The sequence below is a fragment of the Lagopus muta genome, chromosome 1 (assembly GCF_023343835.1).
Source record: "Lagopus muta isolate bLagMut1 chromosome 1, bLagMut1 primary, whole genome shotgun sequence".
Classification (NCBI taxonomy): Eukaryota; Metazoa; Chordata; class Aves; order Galliformes; family Phasianidae; genus Lagopus; species Lagopus muta.
Window position 1 is genome coordinate 152,825,139 of NC_064433.1, and position 20,469 is coordinate 152,845,607.

Genomic DNA, 20,469 nt, shown 5'->3' on the forward strand with positions numbered 1-20,469 from the left:
AAGCTAGAATATATTAAACCCACCAAATTTGAGGTGAAAAACCCTGTGTCTTATGTAAAACTGCAGAATATGGTACTGAATATCAATTTGAGTAATGCTGAAATTACTGAAAGTGTTCAGAAAATTGTAAGGCAGCAGGGCTATTAACATCTTCAGTTATCTATATGTCTGCATCCTGTTTCATTGCTACCTGATTCTATATGGCTTGTCTTTTAAATATATGTAGTAAAGTACTATGTATTAATTTAATACTACATAAAAATTAGCTGTACACACATGGATTTCTATATTTCATTTTCATCTCATGTATTTTGTCTGCCTTATAATGATGCCCTTTCTACTGTTTATTAAATAAAATATGAAACTACTTTTTTCCTAGCTTCACTGTCATTCAAGGTGCTAGTCCTGTTCAAAAACATGAATTAGTGTGCAATATGACAGTAGTTCATAGTTGTAGAGATTTTTATGTGCAACTCTTGCAGTGCTTCATGAAATAAGGGAAGCATAATTTATCCCTTTTGTAAAATCAGAATGCAGAGAAGCAAAGTGCCATAATGAAGGCGCCAGAACTGCTCATTAGCCAAACTAGAAATACGATGAACCAGTTCTTAGTTGTGAGCTCCACATGTTTGCAGTTCAGACTGCTAAGTATGCATTCAGGCACTGCAGTGGTTGCTGGAAGTGTTGGTCAAATGACTAAGATGGCAAAGCATACTGAATTTTGTTTTTTTTTTTCTTCATGTTTTAGCATTTTTCTACTTCACTTCACTGCATCCAACAGGAAACTTTCACATTACAGTATTGTTTTTTTCTTCTCACGTAAGCTAGGTTATGTTGTGAACCATGCTTTAAAACAGAAAGTAAATTATTAATGAATTTCAGAATAAATACACTTGAGCTTAAAAAGCTTATATGCCAGCACTTTGAGTCAGCAGCTGCCTAGTTAAATATTTAAAACATAACAACGTGCCCTTTGTCAACTCACAGAGCTGATCTCCATCTTGGTCCACTAGCAGGCTCCAGGGAAAAACTGAGATTAGTGACAAATATCTTCTGGACTTGATCAGATTCTTATGTTTTTCTAATTCACTAGATTGTTTCCTTGAATTACTGAAAGATAAATATTTTCCTGAAACAAGAAGACTCTATGTTTTCCAATTATAAAACAGTATTTGATTGTGCCTATGAGAATCACAGTGTGGAGCAATGAGAAAGGAGAAAGCAAACCCTGTTGCAGTTTGGAACAGCTAGTTCAGTTCTGAACATCAACACTTGTCAGGCCCTGGCACCCTAAATCTGAACCTAACCGATGGCAGCAGAGCTGTGAATCCTCTTTTCCACTCCAAATAAATGTGTTTACTTAAAATCAGGCACCAAATGTCATTCATTGCTTGTTCTACATCTCAAAGTGTCAGGAAGCAGCGGAAGCAATGCTGCTTTGAAAGGGAGGACGTTATCAGGACATCAGGAGATCAGACCAGACACACAAACACACCTGCACCATAGCTCAGTTCACCTCTGGATGCTCATGGGGTGTATGGCCAAGCCCCAGCTGAGGCTAGGCAGTCATTAGGGCTGACAAGTGCAGGCAGGGCAATACTAGCAGGTTTTTTCCCCCATCATAGTGTTTTCACACCTTGGAGAGGTCTGGTTTAAGAGGTGAACCCATTGTCAAATGCTTTCATTGCTGTTTGCTGTTGTAGACCTAGCCCAGAGAACACTCATGAATGTTGGGCAATGAAGCTATGAAGGCACTGGAGTACTAGTTTATTGAGGAGAAACTAAGGGAAATGGGCTTGTTCAGTCTGGAGGAGGCTCAGGGGAGACCGTACTGTGCTGTATAACTACCTGAAAGAAGGCTGTGGTGAGGTGAGGGTTGATCTCTTCTCCCTTGTAACTAATGATAGAATAGAGGGAATGGCCTCAAGTTTCACTGGGGAAAGTTTAGGTTGGATATAAGAGAAGATTTCTTCTATGAAAGAGTGGTCAAGCAATAGGGAAAAGGCGTAGGGAGGAGGTGAGGTCACTGTTGCTTGAGGTGTTCAAGAAATGTACAGCTGTGGCACTGACGGGCACAGTCAGTGGGCATGGAAGGGGCAGGCTGAGGTTAGATTTTGTAATCGCAGAGGTCTTTTCCAACCTTAATGATTGTATGATGCAAAGCTAGGGCCTCACTGAGCCTTTTCCAGGTCCTCCAGGGAGCAGAGCTACTTTCAGGCAACAAGGGGTGTTGAGTTTGTTATTAGGCGACTAACTGGGGATTTGGGCTGTCATGGTGCAGGCAGCTGGACTGTCTCATGATAAGCACATATGGGAGTTATTCAGCATTGTGGTACGTGCTTGGAACAGTATGTCCATTGGCCTTGAGGAAGAAAGTAAATGAGGAAGAAGGAGCTGAAGGACGAAGATAAGGAACAATAAGATGGCCACCACCTGGAGATGACCACCATGGAACAATGTAACAATGAAGGGCCAATGGTAGGACTGGTGCTAGGCAGCCTGGACTGATACCCACCAATAAGATTTTGACAAGTGGACTCTGGAGGGTATATAAGATACTGCTGAATTTCAATAATCGCCATTTTGCAGCATCCCTCATATTGGTGTCTGTGTTGCAACGGTCCTAGCAAGGAGAGATCGCTAGCCCCTGCAGTGAGGGATCCTGAAATGGTGGCATGTCTGCAGCAAGGGGAAATGCATCTTTTGGAACAAGTCACAAAAATCCACAGGACACACATGTTCTCAGCTTCAGCTGGGTGGCTGCTGCTCCTCCATGTAAGCAGGCCAGAAGAGAAATGAAACCTGAAACAGACAAGTCCGCTGCTTTGAAAACCAAAGAACACCTAGACTTCCCACACCTCTTAATGATACATAAGCCCTACCCCAGCTACATCTTGCAGGCAGAGGGAGCAGAATCATATCACAGAATCATAGAATGGCCTAGGCTGAAAAAGTCCACAATGACATCAAGTTTTCACCCCCCTGCTATGTGCAGGGTCGCCAGCCACCAGACCAGGCTGCCCAGAGCCACATCCAGCCTGGCCTTGAATGCCTCCAGGGATGGGGCATCCACCACTTCCTTGGGCAACCTGTTCCAGTGCGTCACCACCCTCTGAATGAAAAGCTTCCTCCTACTATCTAACCTAAACCTCCCCTGTCTCAGTTTAAAACCATTCCCCCCTTGTCCTATCACTATCCACCCATGTAAACAGCCGTTCCCCCTCCTGTTTATACGCTCCCTTCAAGCATTGGAAGTGCGAGCGTAACACACGTACAAGGCGCAAGAACCAGACCTCGGACGCTGAAGGACAACTGACGCAGCACCACAAAATGGAGGCCGGGACAGCACAGGCGCACTGGCGACGCGCCGTGAGGGGAACTCCTCCACGGCGCCACCCTGCCTCGGGGGGCGGTGCTGCCCCGCCCCAGCCCCGCAGTGCTGTATCCCTTCCCCCTCTCCCCCACCTTCCTGTGGGCTGCGGCGTTGGGAGCTGCTGCCGCCTTGCGGCTGGCTGCCACCCTCTGTCTCAGACGCCGCCATGGGCAAGCGGGTGGCTGTGGTGCTGGCCGGCTGTGGCGTCTTCGACGGCAGCGAGATTCATGAGGCCTCGGCCGCGCTGGTGCACCTCAGCCGCGGCGGCGCTGAGGTAGGAGCGCGGCCGCCCCCCGGCGCGGCCCTTTCCGCCTCAGGCGGCTGCGGGCGAGCGGTGCCCGGGGCGGGCCCTCCTTGGCGGGGAGACGTGGGCATGGAGGTGGGGGTAGTCCGTAGCCGCCCCCAGGTCGGGGTTCGGCTTTCGAATGGCTTTTGGTACTTTTTAGGTAGCTCAGAGCCCTCTGAGAAGTTGGGAGCGGGATGTAGCGCGGCGCAGTGGACCTGTCTGTGGTTTCTCGTGACAGCAAGACGTGGCTGTCTGTCTGCGAGGAGCCACGGCCACAGTCTGCCGTTGCGAGCACACAAAGCCCCGTGTTCAGCACGACTTCACCTCCCTGAAATTGACAACATCATCAGCACTGAGATGTCTGCAAAGCAAGTATCAAAACATATGTGAGAACAGCCCCTATGTTAGCCTTCCTCTGTGTTTTTAATGAGGTTTTTCAATTCGGTACCTAACCAACGTGTGTGCTGCCATGTTTTGTTTTTTACTTCCCACTACTAGGAAAGTGAATCATGTCTGTGTTAGAAATGCTTGTAAAGTTTGCATCTTTCTCTACTAAACTTTTTTCTTTTTACATCTGCCTTAGCACTCCGAACCCATAAATGCTAGGAGCAGCCTTCCTGTAGGCTCTACTGTGCATCCAGGCTTGTGGTACCAATCACAGTGCTGTCTTAGTCCTTTAGGTTACTTGCAATCCCCACCAAAATGAGTAGTGTTGGCCAAAGAGTGCACTCCCTATAAAAAGCTTTAGGAATAGGATGGGGAGAATGGCTCAGTTTATCCACACTGAGTGGATCATCATCTGAGTCTTCATTTACTTAATGCAACAGATCCACCCTGTGAAATCCATGCATCATGATAAGGGGCTTTTGAAATAAAAGATCGTTTCATTAAGTGACATTTGTTGTCTCAATGTTAAGAGTTCTGTTTACACACACAGAATTGCTTCATTTCTTTATTCCAGGTGAAGATATTTGCCCCCAATATTGAGCAAAGGGATGTTGTCAATCATCTAAAAGGAAGCCCAGCAGATGAGAAGAGAAATGTGTTAGTTGAAAGTGCCAGGCTGGCAAGGGGAAACATCCAGGATTTGGCTGAGCTGAAAGTAGGTGAATTTGATGCAGTTATTTTCCCCGGTAAGTGCATTTATAATAAAATAATTTGTGATTCTTCAATTGCAGAGAACTTAGAAAAGAGTTAATTAAATTCATAATTTAATAAATCATACTCTTGAATTTGAGAGTTATGTGGGTTTTGTCTTTGTATTTTTGACGACAAGAAAGTATGTTAGCAAGCGCTCATGGGCTGATATGTCATCTTGGAGGTGGACTTGGACTTGGAGATCTTTATGGGTCTTTTCCAACTGAGGATATTCTATGATTCTGTGATACAGTTCATTAATTTAAAATGCTACAGTGTTCTTCATACATCACACTGTTCCTTATTTCTGAAAATTGTCAAGCCTTTGGTACTTTCTTGTAGATGAGAACTTGAGGTGGGAAGTAAGGAATGAAGAAACTAAAGCATAATGAGGAAACTGACTTGCTCAAAATCACTTTCCAGAATATCCATAACTTTCTTAAATGTTGTCTTCACAACTGTGCCTAAATTCTGACTGAAATAGTTACACTGCCTTCTGTAGTGAGGCCGGCAGAGGGAGTGCGTGGATAGCGCTGGGGAGTCACTTCCCCGGCTATAATGGATCAGTGACATCAGGAGTAGAGAACTGGGAGTAGAGGCTAGCAAATATTTTCCACATTAATTTCATGCTCTATTATAACCTAGGCTCAGGGGAGTTGGGGAGTTGCAGCAATAACTGTTACAGGCAGATAAGCGCTATTAAGTTTGAAAATTAAAACCTCACTTCAGAGATTCCAGATAACATTCAGAAGAGGACAAGGGGATGGAGGGAAAACACAAATATTAAAAATGCAAAACTTCTTCCTGTTGTCCCTTGAAATTTTCCTGGAAAACTGTGTTTGTTTGTTGTAGGAAAGTTGATGCTGTGCGTGTTATGCATAAGGAACCAAATACAATGGATGGCTACCCTTTGTGTGATTATTCTGATAGCTCTGTATCTAGCAAATTGTGCTGCAATCTAGCAAGTTTGTGCTTCAAAATGTAGTCTGTACAGCTAAATGATGGCTAAATGCAAGTAATGGTTTGTTATAACTAACTTGCAGAAACATTATTTTTAATAGGAAATTGTTGTTCACAAGTGTCATGTTTCAGAATATCACACATTAACAATACTTTTTTTTATGAATGATCCGTTTTGTTCTTATTGTGTTAACTTTGTTTTATTTTCAACTTCTGAGAGAATTCTAGAGATGGGAAGGTCTCCTGTAACTGTCTAAGTACTGAGCTAAACCTTGTGACTTAAATTACTGTGGAAAGGCAAACCACTGTTTGCATTAATTCTGCATTCTGTGCTTGCCAACAATAAACCACTGTTGGTCTTTCCTCCGATCCCTCTCTTGGTCATTGAGGAGTGCGCCTCGGACGGTCCAGTTTTTCCAGTGTCTAGCAAACAAATCTGTGATGTGTGGTTTCTCTGTTTCTCACTGCAGAAATACGAAGCTTTCTGGCCTGTGGAAAGTACATGGTGAATGTACTTTGTGCGGATAAACTTCTAAAATTATAAACCCGTTATGTTTCATATACCTAAGATCTTTTAGTATGGGAATTTGAAGGTCCAATGTATGCTTTGATAACATTACAAAAAAGGAGAAATCTTTCTGGTGTTGAATTTAATGGCTTTTAGCAGTGCCTTGCATTTCAGTGTGTGTTTGTTTCGAGGTGGATTTGGTGTGGCAAAGAACCTGTGTTCCTGGGCTGTAGATGGCAAGAACTGCACCATCAACGAACACGTGAACTCCACTCTCCAAGCTTTCCACAGTGCTAAAAAGCCCATCGGGTTGTGCTGTATATCACCTGTCCTGGCAGCTAAAGTCTTTCCTGGTTGTGAGGTCACAGTCGGCCAAGATAAAAATGTAGATGGAAGGTAAGAAGGAAACAGATGGAATTAATTTGTCTGGGAATTAAGATTAGAAAGTGGCCAGTCTTCTGTGCAAAGGGCTGAGTGGAGTCAGTAGCTCTTAAATAATTATTTCTTAGTGGCATTTTGCTCATTTTAAACTTCCACTTGTGTAGCAATTGTTGATGCACCTCTTACGGCAGGTGCATTTCTTATGCTCTACAGAGTCGGGACTGTTCATCCCTGAATTCAGAAATACGTTGGTTTGTAATTTTTCCCTATGATAGCAACATCCACACTACAATTAAAGAAAATATGAAAAATAGAACCCTATCTTTTGCTTAAACCATCTGTCCACGAGCCATCGAGAGCTCAGGTTCCTGCGCAGACTTTACTGTTCAGTGTGGGTGCTAATGAGTTGCTGCAAGTATTGTTTGTCAGTTCTGAAATTGGCTGAACAGAGGGATCTTTTTTCTTCCTCCTCTACCTTTTGCTGCATTCGTTGTAGTTCATATTAAGAAAGTAAATTCTGTATCTCGCTTGAATACCTCCAAAGACTGTGATTCACTTCACAAATGTGCAAGCGAAGGATAGATATCTGTTCAGGTGGCATTCAAAAACTTGATAATTGGAGTGGCCACTTAAACTGTGCCTGTGGGATTTTGTCTGCTTGGGGATTTTCAGCAAAGTTTTTCTGGTGGCAGTTCAGGAGAAACAAGTGAGAACCATGGCAGAAGTTGGTGTTGCTTTAAAGACTGTTAACTCCTGATAAGAAATTCCACTCAGAAATTTTATCAGCAGTGATAAGTTTTATCCCCCTGTTCCTGCCTTGTCTCCAGAAAATCAAACTCACTGCAGAATTTCAGTGGAAGACTTTATATGGAGGTGCTGGATAAGGTCTTATGTGTCTGCAAGTTCATCTAGCATCTCAGAAAAATATTGTGGATCAGTTATTGCTGCACTTGATATCACGTTATAAACACACTGAAAGACTGTTAAACAGAGTTGTACCTTGTGGCATGCCATGACTGCATCTGAGCTGTTTTCAAAGATACTGGATCAGTTGCTGTGGGAAATAGAGATGATCTGACAGTGGAAGACTGTTTTAGTCCCTTGTCATGATCAGTTGTAAAACCACTTAAATATTCTTGTTGTTTTCTCATTCAAGTTACTGGCACAATTTTATGGCTGTATCATCTCTTTTTATGGTTATTACAATCTTTTTCGTTTACAGATATCCTGATAGTGAAACTGCATCTGCAATAGCAGAGCTTGGATGTAAGCACATTTGCAAAGATGTCAGTGAATCCCACGTGGATAAAGCCAATAAAATAGTTACTACCTGTGCGTTCATGTGCAAGGCTCCTCTGCATGAGATCTTTGATGGAATTGGAACAATGGTAGAGGAAGTCCTGAAACTTGCCTGATGGGGAGCATACAGACTTTTGTGAGGAAATCAATTTAGCAAAGCATAAACATTTAGCTACTTTTGATGGTATTAATAAAATAATGCAGCTATCAAACTTCACAGTTCTTGGTGTTTTTGGTGTTTTTCTTTCTTAACCTGAAATTTATTAAATAGTTACTGCCAAATTTGTCCTATTTGTTTTACCTTTAACATAGAAAACATGCATTGGAACTGTGTTTATTATTTTATTTTTATGGATCCAAATGTATTCAGTTGTGATAAGGTAATATAGGCACTTTCCTCATCCAGTGGGGTTTAATCACAACACTCATTGTCAGTAACTTATATTTGACATTACCCAGGTATAATTACATGGCTAGAAATGTCTGTGTGTCTCAATGTATATCTTCAGCATAGATCAGTAATTCAGTTTTGCTTTCTAATCAAAAGGGATAAAGAAAAAAGTTTATCAAAAAACAACTTAGCTTTATAAACCAAGAGACAGAGGCTTAAGTACAGATTAATGCTTTCCATGTGGAAAATAATAAAGTAATAATAAATAATTCAGGGTTCATTTACTAAAATCAGTTTTATTTTGTGATTTTAGTTTTTGTACATACATTTTATACATTTTAAGACAAATGGCAAGACTTGAGGGAATGGTTTTGGTTGTCAAGTTAAGGTGACAGTTCCTAAGGACACTTGGTGGTCTCAGCACATGAAGTGTTCTGATACATACAGCTCACAGTCTATAGTAACTAATGTACTGTAGCCCATGCTTTGCAATGTCTGCAGTAATCTGAACATGGCATCCTGATCAGTGTGGAATGGTTATGAAAGCCAGAAAGACAGCACTGTCATAAACAGCAAACTCAGCATGGCAGAAACAGTTTTTGTTTAACTTTCAACCATTCACAAGAGTGTGGTATGTCTTTTAACAGGACTACACTTGCATTTATGCAATCAAAAAATGTAGGACTATCACAACCTAGCTCATCTTAAAATGTTTCTTGCCTACCAAATATAAACACCCCGCAGCCTAAGCACATATTTCCTTAAAAGTGTCTGGTCATCTCTGTGGCTGCTGTTGGGGAAAATGGGGCTGAATTTCTTCCTAAGCCAGCGCCTTGTAATTGAAGTGGGAACATGGCAGTAATAAACGCATACTATGAAGCACCAAGAAGATGGGGCTGGGAAATAATGCTTTTAGGTCTAGGAGTTGTCCCTCTTGCTCTGCACCCTAGTTCCAGAATGCCAGTCTCCACAGTGAACCCTGATGTCTTTTGGAGTGTTAAGTGCTATTTCTTTTAGCGCACACACCAAAGCTGTGGCCTAGCAGGTGGCCTCTTTAAGAAGGCTGTATAACTAAATGTGCAGCAATACATATGTAAAGGCTTCTATTTTCTGTCTTCATAGTCTTGTTTCTCACAGCAGCATTTCCACGAATTTAAATTTCCTTCATGAAGTGATTAAGTAGAAGCAGAACATGCAGACGTTTTTGTCAGAAGAGGAAGGAATTTTTTTTGTGCAGCATGCTGGCGTTGCTCTACCTTTAGCAGTATAAGCATATAAAGATAGCTGAAGTAATCTTCAACTCTTCTGACTGAACTATGCATGCTATCTCTAAATTATTTACTTGGTGCTTTGGTCATTAAATAAGACCTTTTCCTGAATTTTGTTTGCTTTATGAGTTGGAATGTTTGAAGTGCAGCTTCTCTGGAAGTACTCTAGCTGACTGTCCTGACAAAAAGATGTTTAATACAGAACAGTCCTCTACTTTTTCCAGATTGTACACAGTCTCTATAATGCCTTCTATGGCTTCTGCAGGAAGGACTTCAGAAGCGTTGGACCGAAATTTTTTCTCCACATCTTGCTCTGTCAGAGGTTTCCTCCAGTGTCCATAGAACGTGTTGCAGCGGTCACTAATCGCGTTGCCATCCCAAAGCACAACAGTCACTTCGCAATAAAGACTCTCAAAGCTGGGTTTGTTATCAGAAGGGTGCTCTAGCTGTGTTTTGCAGAGGAGCTCCTGTAAGGCTGGCCGGTGAATGTTCTCACTGGCAAAGGACTGGATGGACATGCTGCCATCCAGCAAAGCAGAGCAGGCAACAAACTGAAAGGAGTGTCGAGCTTCATGTTCTGAATTAGGGCTGGGTCTGTTCACATATTTGACCTCTGGGACTTTTACAATAACTTTCTCAATTTTATCAAGGATAAGCAATATGTCACTGTTTTCAACAAGCTTCCTCCTTACAGAAGATGCTGCATCAGCCACCCAGTGTGTTCCAAGATGAGCAGGAAAGCGTTTGATGGCCACATCTTGCTGGTCCAACAGCCAGGGATATGATTGCAAAGTTGGCAGAGTCTGTGGGTTGTAATCTGTATAAAAGGCACCTATCCCTGACTCAATGTCCAAGATCTGATTGTTTCCTTGAAGACCCTGTGATGCTAAGCAAGCTGCTTCCAGTCCATGCTTGGCAGCATTGCCAATGTGCACGGGCTTTGTTTGAGTTGCTGCGTTAGCTAGTGGGGCACCTGCATAGGAAGCAGCAATAGCCAAGGAGTTTTTACATTTCATTTGGTTAAGAGCTAGCAGTTTTGCACAAGCTGCTGCACTCCCCATTGGACCAACTACTGTTGGTGGGTGAAACCTGAAAAAACAAAATCTCTTCATTACTGTAGTTCAGAAAGTTACTCGGATTCATTACACATTCAAGCTTCAATTTCCCTTTACTGCTGTGGATTGGACTGTAAGAAACATGCATTCAAATTTTACCCGTAGTCCTAATGGAAGAAATTTTTGCTTTTCTCCAGGAACAAGTTAAACTGGAATAACACCTGTTTTAATAGAGGCCTCCCCAGAAAGCAACTGAAAAACTAGAATTGCTTATCATTCAATGCATACAGAACACAATAATGGCAAAAGTGTTACAGTTTTTAATTGTCTGAAAATTATACATACTGGAGGATGCATGTTTTGTTATTCTGAACTAGTTTTGCAAAACCAGTAGAAGGAAAATGCACAAGACAGCAAGAAGACATCTAGTCCATCCTGTGCCTCATGAGTATTTCCTAAACACACCCTGTGTCCTCTGGCTCTGCTCTGAACTCAGTACAGTTTACTCCATTATGCTGAGAACAAGCAAGGAAGGTGTGGTTGTCCTTGTCCTCAAGAGCTTGAGACCTGTGCTGTTCAGTGTTGCCCTTTTGCTGTTGATCTAATTAATAGAGAGATCATCAACACTTTCTTGTAAAATGATAGATGCTCTTAAAAAGAAATCTATTCACCAAGCAGTGTGGAATCAACATATTTATATTTAAGATTCACTTGAAGTTTTCCTAAATTGCTGGACAAAGAACAGAAAATACAATTACCCATGCCATTTGTATTTTAACTGGCATTTAATTAAAAATATTAACATTTCCACTCAACTTACAACTAGAAGCATTTTTACATACCTTTTGGGAATATTCCTGGCTTCACTGGAAAAGCGTAACAACCTGCCTTGCACCTCAATTCCCACATTGAAAGCTAAGAGCAGGTCAAGACCTGAGATTTTTTTATTCTGAGGAAAGGCCTCAGAGAGAGCCATCACAGCAGGGAGCACAGCCCCAGATGGGTGCGTGGCAGGATGCCATGTGTCATCAAAATCCATGGAGTGCACCTAACAAAAAGAGAAGCCATGATTTGTCATTAGAATTAAACTCTGACTGGGCAAGATTGGTTCTGTCAAATGAAAGTACTGTAGCTGGTGTAAAAAAGGCTGAAGAACTAGATTTTCCTTAAAATCTAAGAAAGCAAAACTTAAAAGGTCTTTCTTCTAAGTCCTTTGCTCCCATTATCACTCAACATGACATGTAAATACAATATAAAGCTTGTCTCAATGGTGTATAATTGTAACTCTACTTGCACTGGTCTAAAATCAGTTTGGCAATGATTCTTCTTTTCTACAATGTGCTTTTTGCTACTTTAATTACATGGTACAATAAAAGCAGCAGTTCTGGGTCCAGTGGTGAGTTTTCACTTCCCTCATAACAGTATATAAACACGATTAAATGACTTCCCCTGCTCTACAACTGATGCTGGTACTGGGGCTTACACCCTTAAAACTATAGCAGCCTAAGTCCAAGAAAGCTATGGTCTTAAAACTGGAAAGAGCTGCCTAGCCCTTATGAGTATGTGGTGATGCCTTCTCTTTCCCATACCCAGAGCCCAGCTTTAGGCATTACCAGAAGTCCCAAGGAATAGAGAGCATCAGGAACAGTATTTTTAATAACACCTCAAAATCTGAACTTTCACATCTATTCACTCATGTCTTCCTTCAGAAATGTGCGAGCTGGAAAGGTGTCAGTGCTCCCCTGTGCTCAGATCTTGTCCTGTAATGCTGGGCATACACACTTCTGTCAAACTCTGCGTCAGGCTGCTGAGGAATGCCTTCTGCATAAGCAGAGGAAAACACAATTCCTGCCTTGAAGAATCCTGATGCCAGCTGTGTGTATGTATATATGTGTATGTCTGTATCTGTGTTTTCCTGCAACTGTACTTAGGCAGCTGGAGCAAAATCTGGTGAAATCTCTTTGTTACGCAGTTACTGTAGCCATCCTGCAAGAAGCTGTAGAGTTCTGACCTATAAAATCAGTTCCAAGTCTCCGATTAAAGGGATGCAGCCTGATCTAAATTAGGAAGAAAGTTGAAGCACATCAGGAGAACAGAGTAATGAAGTTTTGTAGGAGGCTTCAGGAACAAGAAAAAAAGTAAACTAAGTTTTTAGGAGCATTCTGTTCTTTGGAGTGAAATTGCAATCAACTAGTGTGATTTAAGAGCAAGTAAAAGAGCATCCCTTACAGCCACTCCATTTACAAAAGCTGCATACAGAGGAGGCAGTCGGAAATCCAAGTGGCCCCAGATGGTGCTGGATATATCTGAGCTGTAGATCTGGAACAAATTGACATCAATTAATTCAAAATACTGAACCCAAGGATAAATGTGCGCTGAGATCAAATCCTGCCCACTTGAGACTCAACTATTTCCTTTCATAGGAAAAATATGATTCTATTGGAAAGTGTGAAAAGAAAGTCTGTTTCCTGCTGACTCCTGTCCAGGGGCAGGCCAACACTATGGACCTAACCATTCAGTACCTTCACAAAACCTCTGGCCATTAGTGTTCCTCCTCATCACTCAGAGGCATTTCCTCAGAGTTGTCATCATTTTGTTGGGGAAGATCTCCAGGTAAAGGTTATGTTTTTCAATGTCTTAGTAGACTGTGGGTAAATGAAATATTGCCTCCTGATGCTAGTACCCCCATGCTTTAAATGGCACTGTTACTGTCTTTTTGACGTGCAGATCTCTTACCTAACAAAGAGCTCTTTATGAAATTAAATAAAAGGGCTAACTGGCACAGATTGGGAATGGGGATATCAGTGCAGGGATCCTTACTGGCACAGAGTGTTGTGTAGCCCGAGTCCAGCTAGCCAGGTATTACCAGTAAAACAGAAAGCTAAACTCCCCCTCACTGATGTGAGCCTATGTTGGTTCTCCTTGAGGTCAAGTATTCCTTTAATTTAAGCAGAACAGGACTGTAGGAGAAACATGACCAATGTACCTCAGATAGCAGTTATGTTTCATGGACTGGAAATAACCTGATACTAATTTTTCATCCATGTAACCATTCTTCATGCTGGAAAGTCCAGTGCTAAGTAATGTTTCCTATGCTGATGCTTTTAATGAAATCTCATAGGTGAAAGGAAGGGATTCATAATTAACTGTGTTCTGCTTGTGTCTGGCAGTCTTAGCGTACTGTCTGTTACACAGCCCTTTGCCCATCCAAAGTTAGAAGTAACTTCAGCAATATAGTTTCCCTATTTCCAATGGGAAAAACACTATGTCTCTATTTCCATCTCCAAAAGAATTTCACTGCCATTGCAAAGTGTTCCCCTTTCCATTGCTTCTCATAGGTAAAACTTAGTGTGTGCTATGAATACTAAACTTCTTACCTTGCTGTACTGTTTGACTTTCTGGCAGGTGTCGGTGCTGGTACCCAGAAGTCCTACTCCAAGGGTATCCAGAATCATTCGCTTGCTTCTCTGAATGACCAGATCTGTCAGGTGGTTTTTATCCAAACCATGAATCACATTGGCAAAATTTTCTGTAATCGTCTGAGAGAAGAAAAAAATATTAAATGTCCTTCTTTCTTTTTTCTTTCAGTCTAGGGTTAGCTGGCCATTTTTGTCATCCTGTCCCTGCTTACATGAATTTCATCAGCAAAATCTGAATTCTTCCCTTTTTTATTCCCAGAAATGCTATGTTGTTATTTATATGTTGGTTTCACTTTCTTTGGTGTCTTCATCTGTTCTCTATTTCTGCTGCTTCTTCCGTAAGTCTCTGAGGCTGAGTACTGCAGGTGATGTAACTTTGCAAGACGCATGTATATACATATAGCTGTGCGTATACACACAAACACACACATAAATGCATTACATATAAAGAAACACAAACAAAAGCCACCTGGCTTTCCATAGCACCTTTTCATTGCAACTGAAATCAGCGGGAATGTGGCAGTTCAGGCCAGCGCAGCCACCAGCACTTAAGGCAGCAAGATTTAACTTCCACGAGAAGCAGAATCCCTATCCCAAGTTTTGCTGAGCTTGGAAGTCAGGAGGAGATGGGACTTGGCAGTTCTATTTTGCACTTGCCCGCTTCCACTGAACTCCAGATAAGCCACAGTTCTAGCTTTTCTCCAAAGCAAGATCACAGAATCAAAGAATTGTTTGAGTCGGAAGGGACTTTGAAATGTCATCTACTCCAACTCCCCTGGTTGGACTCCTACAGCTCCATCAAGTTGCTCAGAACCCCATCCAGCCTGACTTCGAATGTCTCCAGGGACAGGGCATCCATCCACCTCTGTGGGTAACCTGTTCCATTGCCCTTATTATAAAAAAAAACTTATTGTCTCCAGTCAAAATCTCCCTTCTTTTAGTTTGAAACCATTTCCCCTTGTCTCTTGCCACAGACCCTGCTGAAGAGTCCGTCCCGATGGGACAGCAACCTGATGGAGCTGTAGATTTCCCTGTTTGCTTCAGGAGAGTTGGACTGGGTGACCTTTAAGGGTCCCCTCCAATTGAAATGATTCTGTGATTATTTCAGCTGGGTTCTCAGTGAGCTCTGCACAAAAGCATTAAGGCCACCTCAAGGAGGGCAGGACACTTAAAGCAGGTGAGCCATGTATCCCACAGCATGATGCACAGCCACTGATAAATGTACAAGTGAGGATACAAATACTTAAATAGACAAGTTCATCTTACATCACAAAGAAACAAGACAGTACCTTTGCCCACATCTTGGAGGGATGCTGTGTTGTCCCCAGGGAAAAGCAGAGAATGAATGACAGCCAGGGAGCAAGGGAAATCTCTCCTTCACTACTTATATATGCATGTTTTTAGTGGGGGGAGGCAGATTAGGCCTGTTCTCTTGTTCATCTTGTCCCACCCATTTCCTCCTCTGCCTGGAAATGTTCCTTTTTCTTCATTTTCAACTTTTCTCTGACTAACTGTGCTATAAACTGCTGGCACATGTGCAATAGGACTTTATCAGTCACATTCATATATCATGTGTAAACAGACAGATGTGATATTTCATTACCATATATTGATTCAAGTGCCTTACGTTTGGGAGCATGGAGATGAGGAAAAAGCTAGGGCACCTCCTGGATTAGAGAACAAAGTAGCAAATCTTTTCAGAATTGCAGTCTTGCACTTCAGTACCTAAAACTTGCTTAGAGGAGCCTCAGTCTTTGAGTTCAACCTCAAATCCTTTTGTAAAGCTTTCTCTAACTCCTGAGTGCTCTCAGACAGAGAACAGCATGGATCTATGGATGAATTTTAACACTGATTTGTGTGGAAAATGATAGTCCTGTTCTGGGTTGTACCCCGTCCCTCCTCCTGTTCCTGGATATGTAATTCTCCTTGTGTCAGCTGTGAAGCTCAACAGATACATTTTGGAATCCAGTCTCTCACCTAAGCCAGTCCAAGGATTCCCAGTTGTCAGGAAAAACTGTTTAATTGCCTCAGAAATGCAAAATGAAATCTAGCAACACAAGCAGAAGCAGAGAGGAGTAGGGCTAGAAGTATTCCGTGAGATCTGGGAAGGACACAGGCATGTAAGAAGAGATGGGAAAAGATCAGTTGTTAGCCAGCTCCAGCTGATATCTGCCTATTCTGCCTGAGCCTGCCCCTGGATATCATCTTCAGGTGCCTTACTTGAGGCTGAAAATTACAGTGGGTGACAAAGTGCCACAAGTGATAGAAAAAGCATTGTATATTTTCATGGATCTAGCCAAAGAGCTTGGGGCCCAAGGCTCCAAAAACTTGGCCCTACAGACATTACTGGCTAATGTACATCATGTGTGAAAATATATCTGGCCTTGATATTGGACCACAAAAATCTACTGAGCTGATGAGATTGCTCATGTTGACAAGGTTGGCAACAATCAAAAAGGTTAAAAGGAATTAATGCTATGGGACAAGAAAGGAAAGATTTTCTTACTTTTCCCTTTTGTTCTCCCAGTTTACTCTTCCTTCTTGGAAAACAGAGATAGCAAAATGGCAGAGCCACAGAATCACTTGGCAGGGACCTCTGGAGGCCATCTGCTCTAACACCTTCCTCAGGGACAACCAGAGCAGAGTGCTTTGACCACCATAAAATAATATATTAAATAAAAGATACTCAAATCTGTCCTCTTTCAGTCATCTTTTCTTTTACTTCTTAGATATAATTTATAGTCCCATTCTGTTTCTCATATTCCTTCTTCTCCTTTGAGAAAGAGTGAGACTGAAGTGAATTTTCAGTATCTCCTTGGTCCATTGATGCTACTAATCATATTTGGGAATTTTCCTAACAACTTGGGACCTTTTGCACTTCCCCTAACAACTGCAGCAGAGGGAACTGTGAACACAGCTGAACAGATGAAAAATATGAGAAAACTGTGCCACAACATAACTCCTTAGCACACTGATTTATTACTCTGATCACTAAAGCCCACAATCAGAGTGGAGCATAAAAGGCTCATAACCCTCTCAGTCTCTGGAAGGACAGTGCAGTGCCAGCGTGTAGGACTACAACCTCTGCCATTAACTCTCTGAGTCTCAATGTAAGGCATATGCAACAGCTTCCAGCTTCCAGTATTTTTTTGTCCCCCAACACTTAGAAACACCTTTTATGGGAAAGAAGTGCAGATGCCCAGCTGGATTTTGTCCTATGCCAAGGCACAAAAGTGAATTCACGGGAGCCAGAACTTGTGGTGTGCTTTGCAATGCGTTTTGTTGTCACACACTGCTGGCTGATCTAGACACAAGGGCCACTTCCTACCCTGATGTATCAATTATTCAGTACACTGCAATAATAACATCAGTATTTTTAGGGACTGAACTGAGGTATAATAAGAAAGTGACTGGTTGTTTTTTGTTGTTGTTGTTGTTGTTTTGTTTGTTTGTTTTAAAGAGGAAGTGAAGATGTGAATGCACAGAATTAAATTGCTTGGGAGACTAATTTTAAAAAATGGAACCTCTAAGTTGAAAGTAGTAGACCTCTCAGTCAGTAGCCTCAAAGGGAAAGGAAGCAGCATTGGTTATCGCTGCAGGGGAAAAGGCATCTATACAAAGTCCTGTACCTCCATAGGAGAACTTGCAGGGGCTTAAATGGAAGAAGGTTGTAAATGACTGACTGAGAGCTTGGCACAGACTGCCTGCTCTGGACAAAGGGAATCTGCTGCTTTCCTCTTCCTTGGCACAGTGCTCATGGTCCAGCAATTAGGGCACAGAAATTTTAACTAGCAAGCATGATGGAAAGACAAAATGTGTTCATCAAAATGCCATTTGTGACACTGTGCACAGGTACAGTAATGAGCTATATTGATTTGGCTTTAGAAAACCAGTGCCCCAGAGGCATATTATCTTGTGCTGACATCACACTTTTAAGCCCTTTTTTTGTCCTTTTGCCTCCAGTTATTTTAGGCTAAACTCTGTTCCCACCTGCAAGCTGTATACTTGCAAATGAACTCGAATCTGACCTCAGTAATACGCTCCTTTTGTCCTAAAGAAATACATTTTAAAAAATGACATTATACACAGGCCAGGCTTCCCGTCCTCTAGGCCAGTTTTTAAGATTGGACTTCATTCATGAGCTGCACAAACACAAGAAAATGGGAGACTGGTGCCAATGTATTTGTTTACAGAGTCTCTGCTGTTCTCAATGATCTGCAGACACCTTGTAATTGCAGGACCAGGGCCTGAGTAGTGCCCCCTCTATAGAGATATTCTGAGTGCAGCAAAGAAGTGAGAATTTTGTTAGAGGCAGAATCTCACCTGGTGTGCACGGCTTGATCTAGAACCTGTTAACAGCCACACAGCGATTGTAAGATGTTATTCTATACATCAGTGTCTCAAAGCTTGCTGGGGACACAGACGGACTTGTTCAAGTCCAGGCAAGTCCTGAGAAATCCTTTGCCTGGAGAACTTTGATGGACAAATCCCGGGCAAGGGCTGTGAAATCCTTTGTCTGGGGGACACAGATGGACAAGGCCAGGGGCAAGGAGAGATGAGCTGCAGCTTAATAGCTGTGAAGCAGTCTTTTGTGTGGACTTATCTCTGGATGATGGCCATCTCAGGGGGCACTTACATGACTCTTGCTCAAGCGCCCAGGGATGTCAGGTAGGCAGGAGAACAAGTAGGATAAAAGAGGAATCGAAAACCATGAGGATTAGGTTTCTGACAACAGATTCCTCATGAAGTGATGCCTGCGTGCTGAAGTAGAAGAAGAGGTGTCTGCCATCAGATTCCTCACACTACGGAATTCTTGCATCCTGAGGAACTCTGGGCCTGCTGCCTGAGCGCTGCTGCTTCCTCCCGCATTGGCTCTGCGGCTGCCTGCTGCTACCTGCTTGCTGCCCAAGTCCAGCCACGCTGCTGCTTCCCTCCCTCCCCTCCCCCGCTGCTTCTGCCTTGGACCTTCGAAACTTCACACAACGGGACTGCTGCTGGATCCTGGTGGTGAGTATCCCCGCTTTACGCAATTCTTGCTTCTTTCCTATCTTTTCTATCACCCTCCTTCCCTTCCCCGTCTCCCTGATTAGGTTTGGTAATAAACTGGATGGACTAACATATGAACCGTTGTTTCTTAATCTCACGCCAGGTATACAGATATTAAAAGAACCTCATCTCCCTCCTATAAATTGGAGCGAGACGGCAATAACTTTTGGGATCCTGTAATTCTGCCCCTCTATCATTACGCTCTCTGGGCCTCCTTTTGCCCAGCCCTATTTCCTGCACTCACTGAAGCAACAGGCAGTGCTCCAGGCAGCCTGCCAGCACAGCAACAACACACAGCACAAGCAATGAGAAATGACTGCACCAGGAAACATATAATTCTGGAAATTTCCAGTCTACAGTACTTCTCTTGTTTGCATACTTGCACAACTAGCGACAACTGCAATTAATCTCAAGCAAGTTACAACATCCTTGTTTCTGCTTTTTTTTTTTTTTTTTTCAGTCTCCCCACAGCAAATCTTGGAAGTTCCTGTCCATATTCTGGTAAAGGTTGCTAGAAGTCAGTGCACCAGATCCACCATACATCGTTCTCTCCTTCCTAAATTAGAGGTGTTACTGCTAAAGGCCACACAGTCCATTTAAGTTTGTATATGTTGATTTGCTTGCACACAAGCAAATGTCTAAAAAGACAGCAGTTCCATTCCATGTAAGTTCTTGTTCAAGATGCATCGATCATGAACAGGGCTCAAATCACTTCTTTAGTAAGCAAAAGCCTACTTGAAGATAAAGAATGTATCAAATGGTGAGGCAAGTCTGTTTGACAATATTTATGGAGTAGTGTGAGGGGACCTAAAGTATAATTACATGAGAAGACATTGAACATGCATGAAATTTCTGTGCACCCTCTGTAAATGTTATGTCACACAATCACAGAATCATAGAATATCCTAAGCTGGAAGGGATCCAAAGGATCAAGTCCAACCCCTGGCTCCACACAGGAGCACCCAAAATACAAACTTGTGTCATTTAGGGAGGTGATACAACCTGACTAACATAAATTCAGGTTTTGGTTAGAAGAAACCAGTGTGAAGAAGAAATTAGTGTGAATACATGGAGGGATTTGGCAAATTCAATTAAAAATTCTGGTAGTGCAAATGAGGCTTTAGTCACTGTGCTAAACTGCTGCATCCTACATAGGAAGAAGCTCAGCAAAGAGGCATTCCTGATTATTTCAGAGCATATCAGGAAGCCTGCAGTGGCAGTCCAGGGGGAAGCATTAATTACGAGATGTAAGACCTTATCTGCATTTCAGTTATTGCTCAGGCATTTTGAACCCCATAGGAAAGTGTCCCAGACACCATAAAAAAACTTTTGTCTGCACAGGAGGG

The 20,469-nt window shown here is 42.4% G+C and overlaps 2 protein-coding genes across 4 annotated transcripts in view; one reads left to right on the plus strand and one right to left on the minus strand.

Annotated features, from left to right (window-relative positions):
- The first annotated feature begins 3,425 nt into the window (after positions 1 to 3,425).
- On the plus strand, positions 3,426 to 8,161 carry LOC125703354 (glutamine amidotransferase-like class 1 domain-containing protein 3, mitochondrial). The gene is made up of 4 exons (XM_048967727.1): positions 3,426 to 3,647; positions 4,621 to 4,792; positions 6,456 to 6,660; positions 7,868 to 8,161. The coding sequence occupies exons 1-4, from the start codon at positions 3,540 to 3,542 to the stop codon at positions 8,058 to 8,060; spliced, it is 678 nt and encodes a 225-aa protein (XP_048823684.1). The 5' UTR covers positions 3,426 to 3,539; the 3' UTR covers positions 8,061 to 8,161.
- Positions 8,162 to 8,274: 113 nt separating this feature from the next.
- The window catches only part of ACOD1 (aconitate decarboxylase 1), a 37,286-nt gene continuing 25,091 nt past the window's right edge, over positions 8,275 to 20,469 (minus strand). For 2 of the 3 annotated variants that reach the window (XM_048967668.1, XM_048967679.1), the window contains exons 3-6: positions 14,036 to 14,197; positions 12,888 to 12,977; positions 11,501 to 11,706; positions 8,275 to 10,692 (exon numbers count right to left, since the gene is read on the minus strand). In XM_048967668.1, the coding sequence (XP_048823625.1) occupies positions 9,726 to 10,692; positions 11,501 to 11,706; positions 12,888 to 12,977; positions 14,036 to 14,113 (1,341 nt within the window). In that variant the 5' untranslated portion in view covers positions 14,114 to 14,197 and the 3' untranslated portion in view covers positions 8,275 to 9,725. Of the gene's footprint in view, positions 10,693 to 11,500; positions 11,707 to 12,887; positions 12,978 to 14,035; positions 14,198 to 15,366; positions 18,324 to 20,469 lie in introns of those variants that run through there. The other variant, XM_048967659.1, reaches the window with a different exon arrangement.

Coding starts and splice junctions, on each gene's coding strand:
- LOC125703354 (XM_048967727.1), top strand. CDS start 3,540: ATGGGCAAGCGGGTGGCTGTGGTGCTGGCCGGCTGTGGCGTCTTCGAC. Junction 3,648..4,620: donor TCAGCCGCGGCGGCGCTGAG/GTAGGAGCGCGG, acceptor TCTTTATTCCAG/GTGAAGATATTTGCCCCCAA. Junction 4,793..6,455: donor TGATGCAGTTATTTTCCCCG/GTAAGTGCATTT, acceptor GTTTGTTTCGAG/GTGGATTTGGTGTGGCAAAG.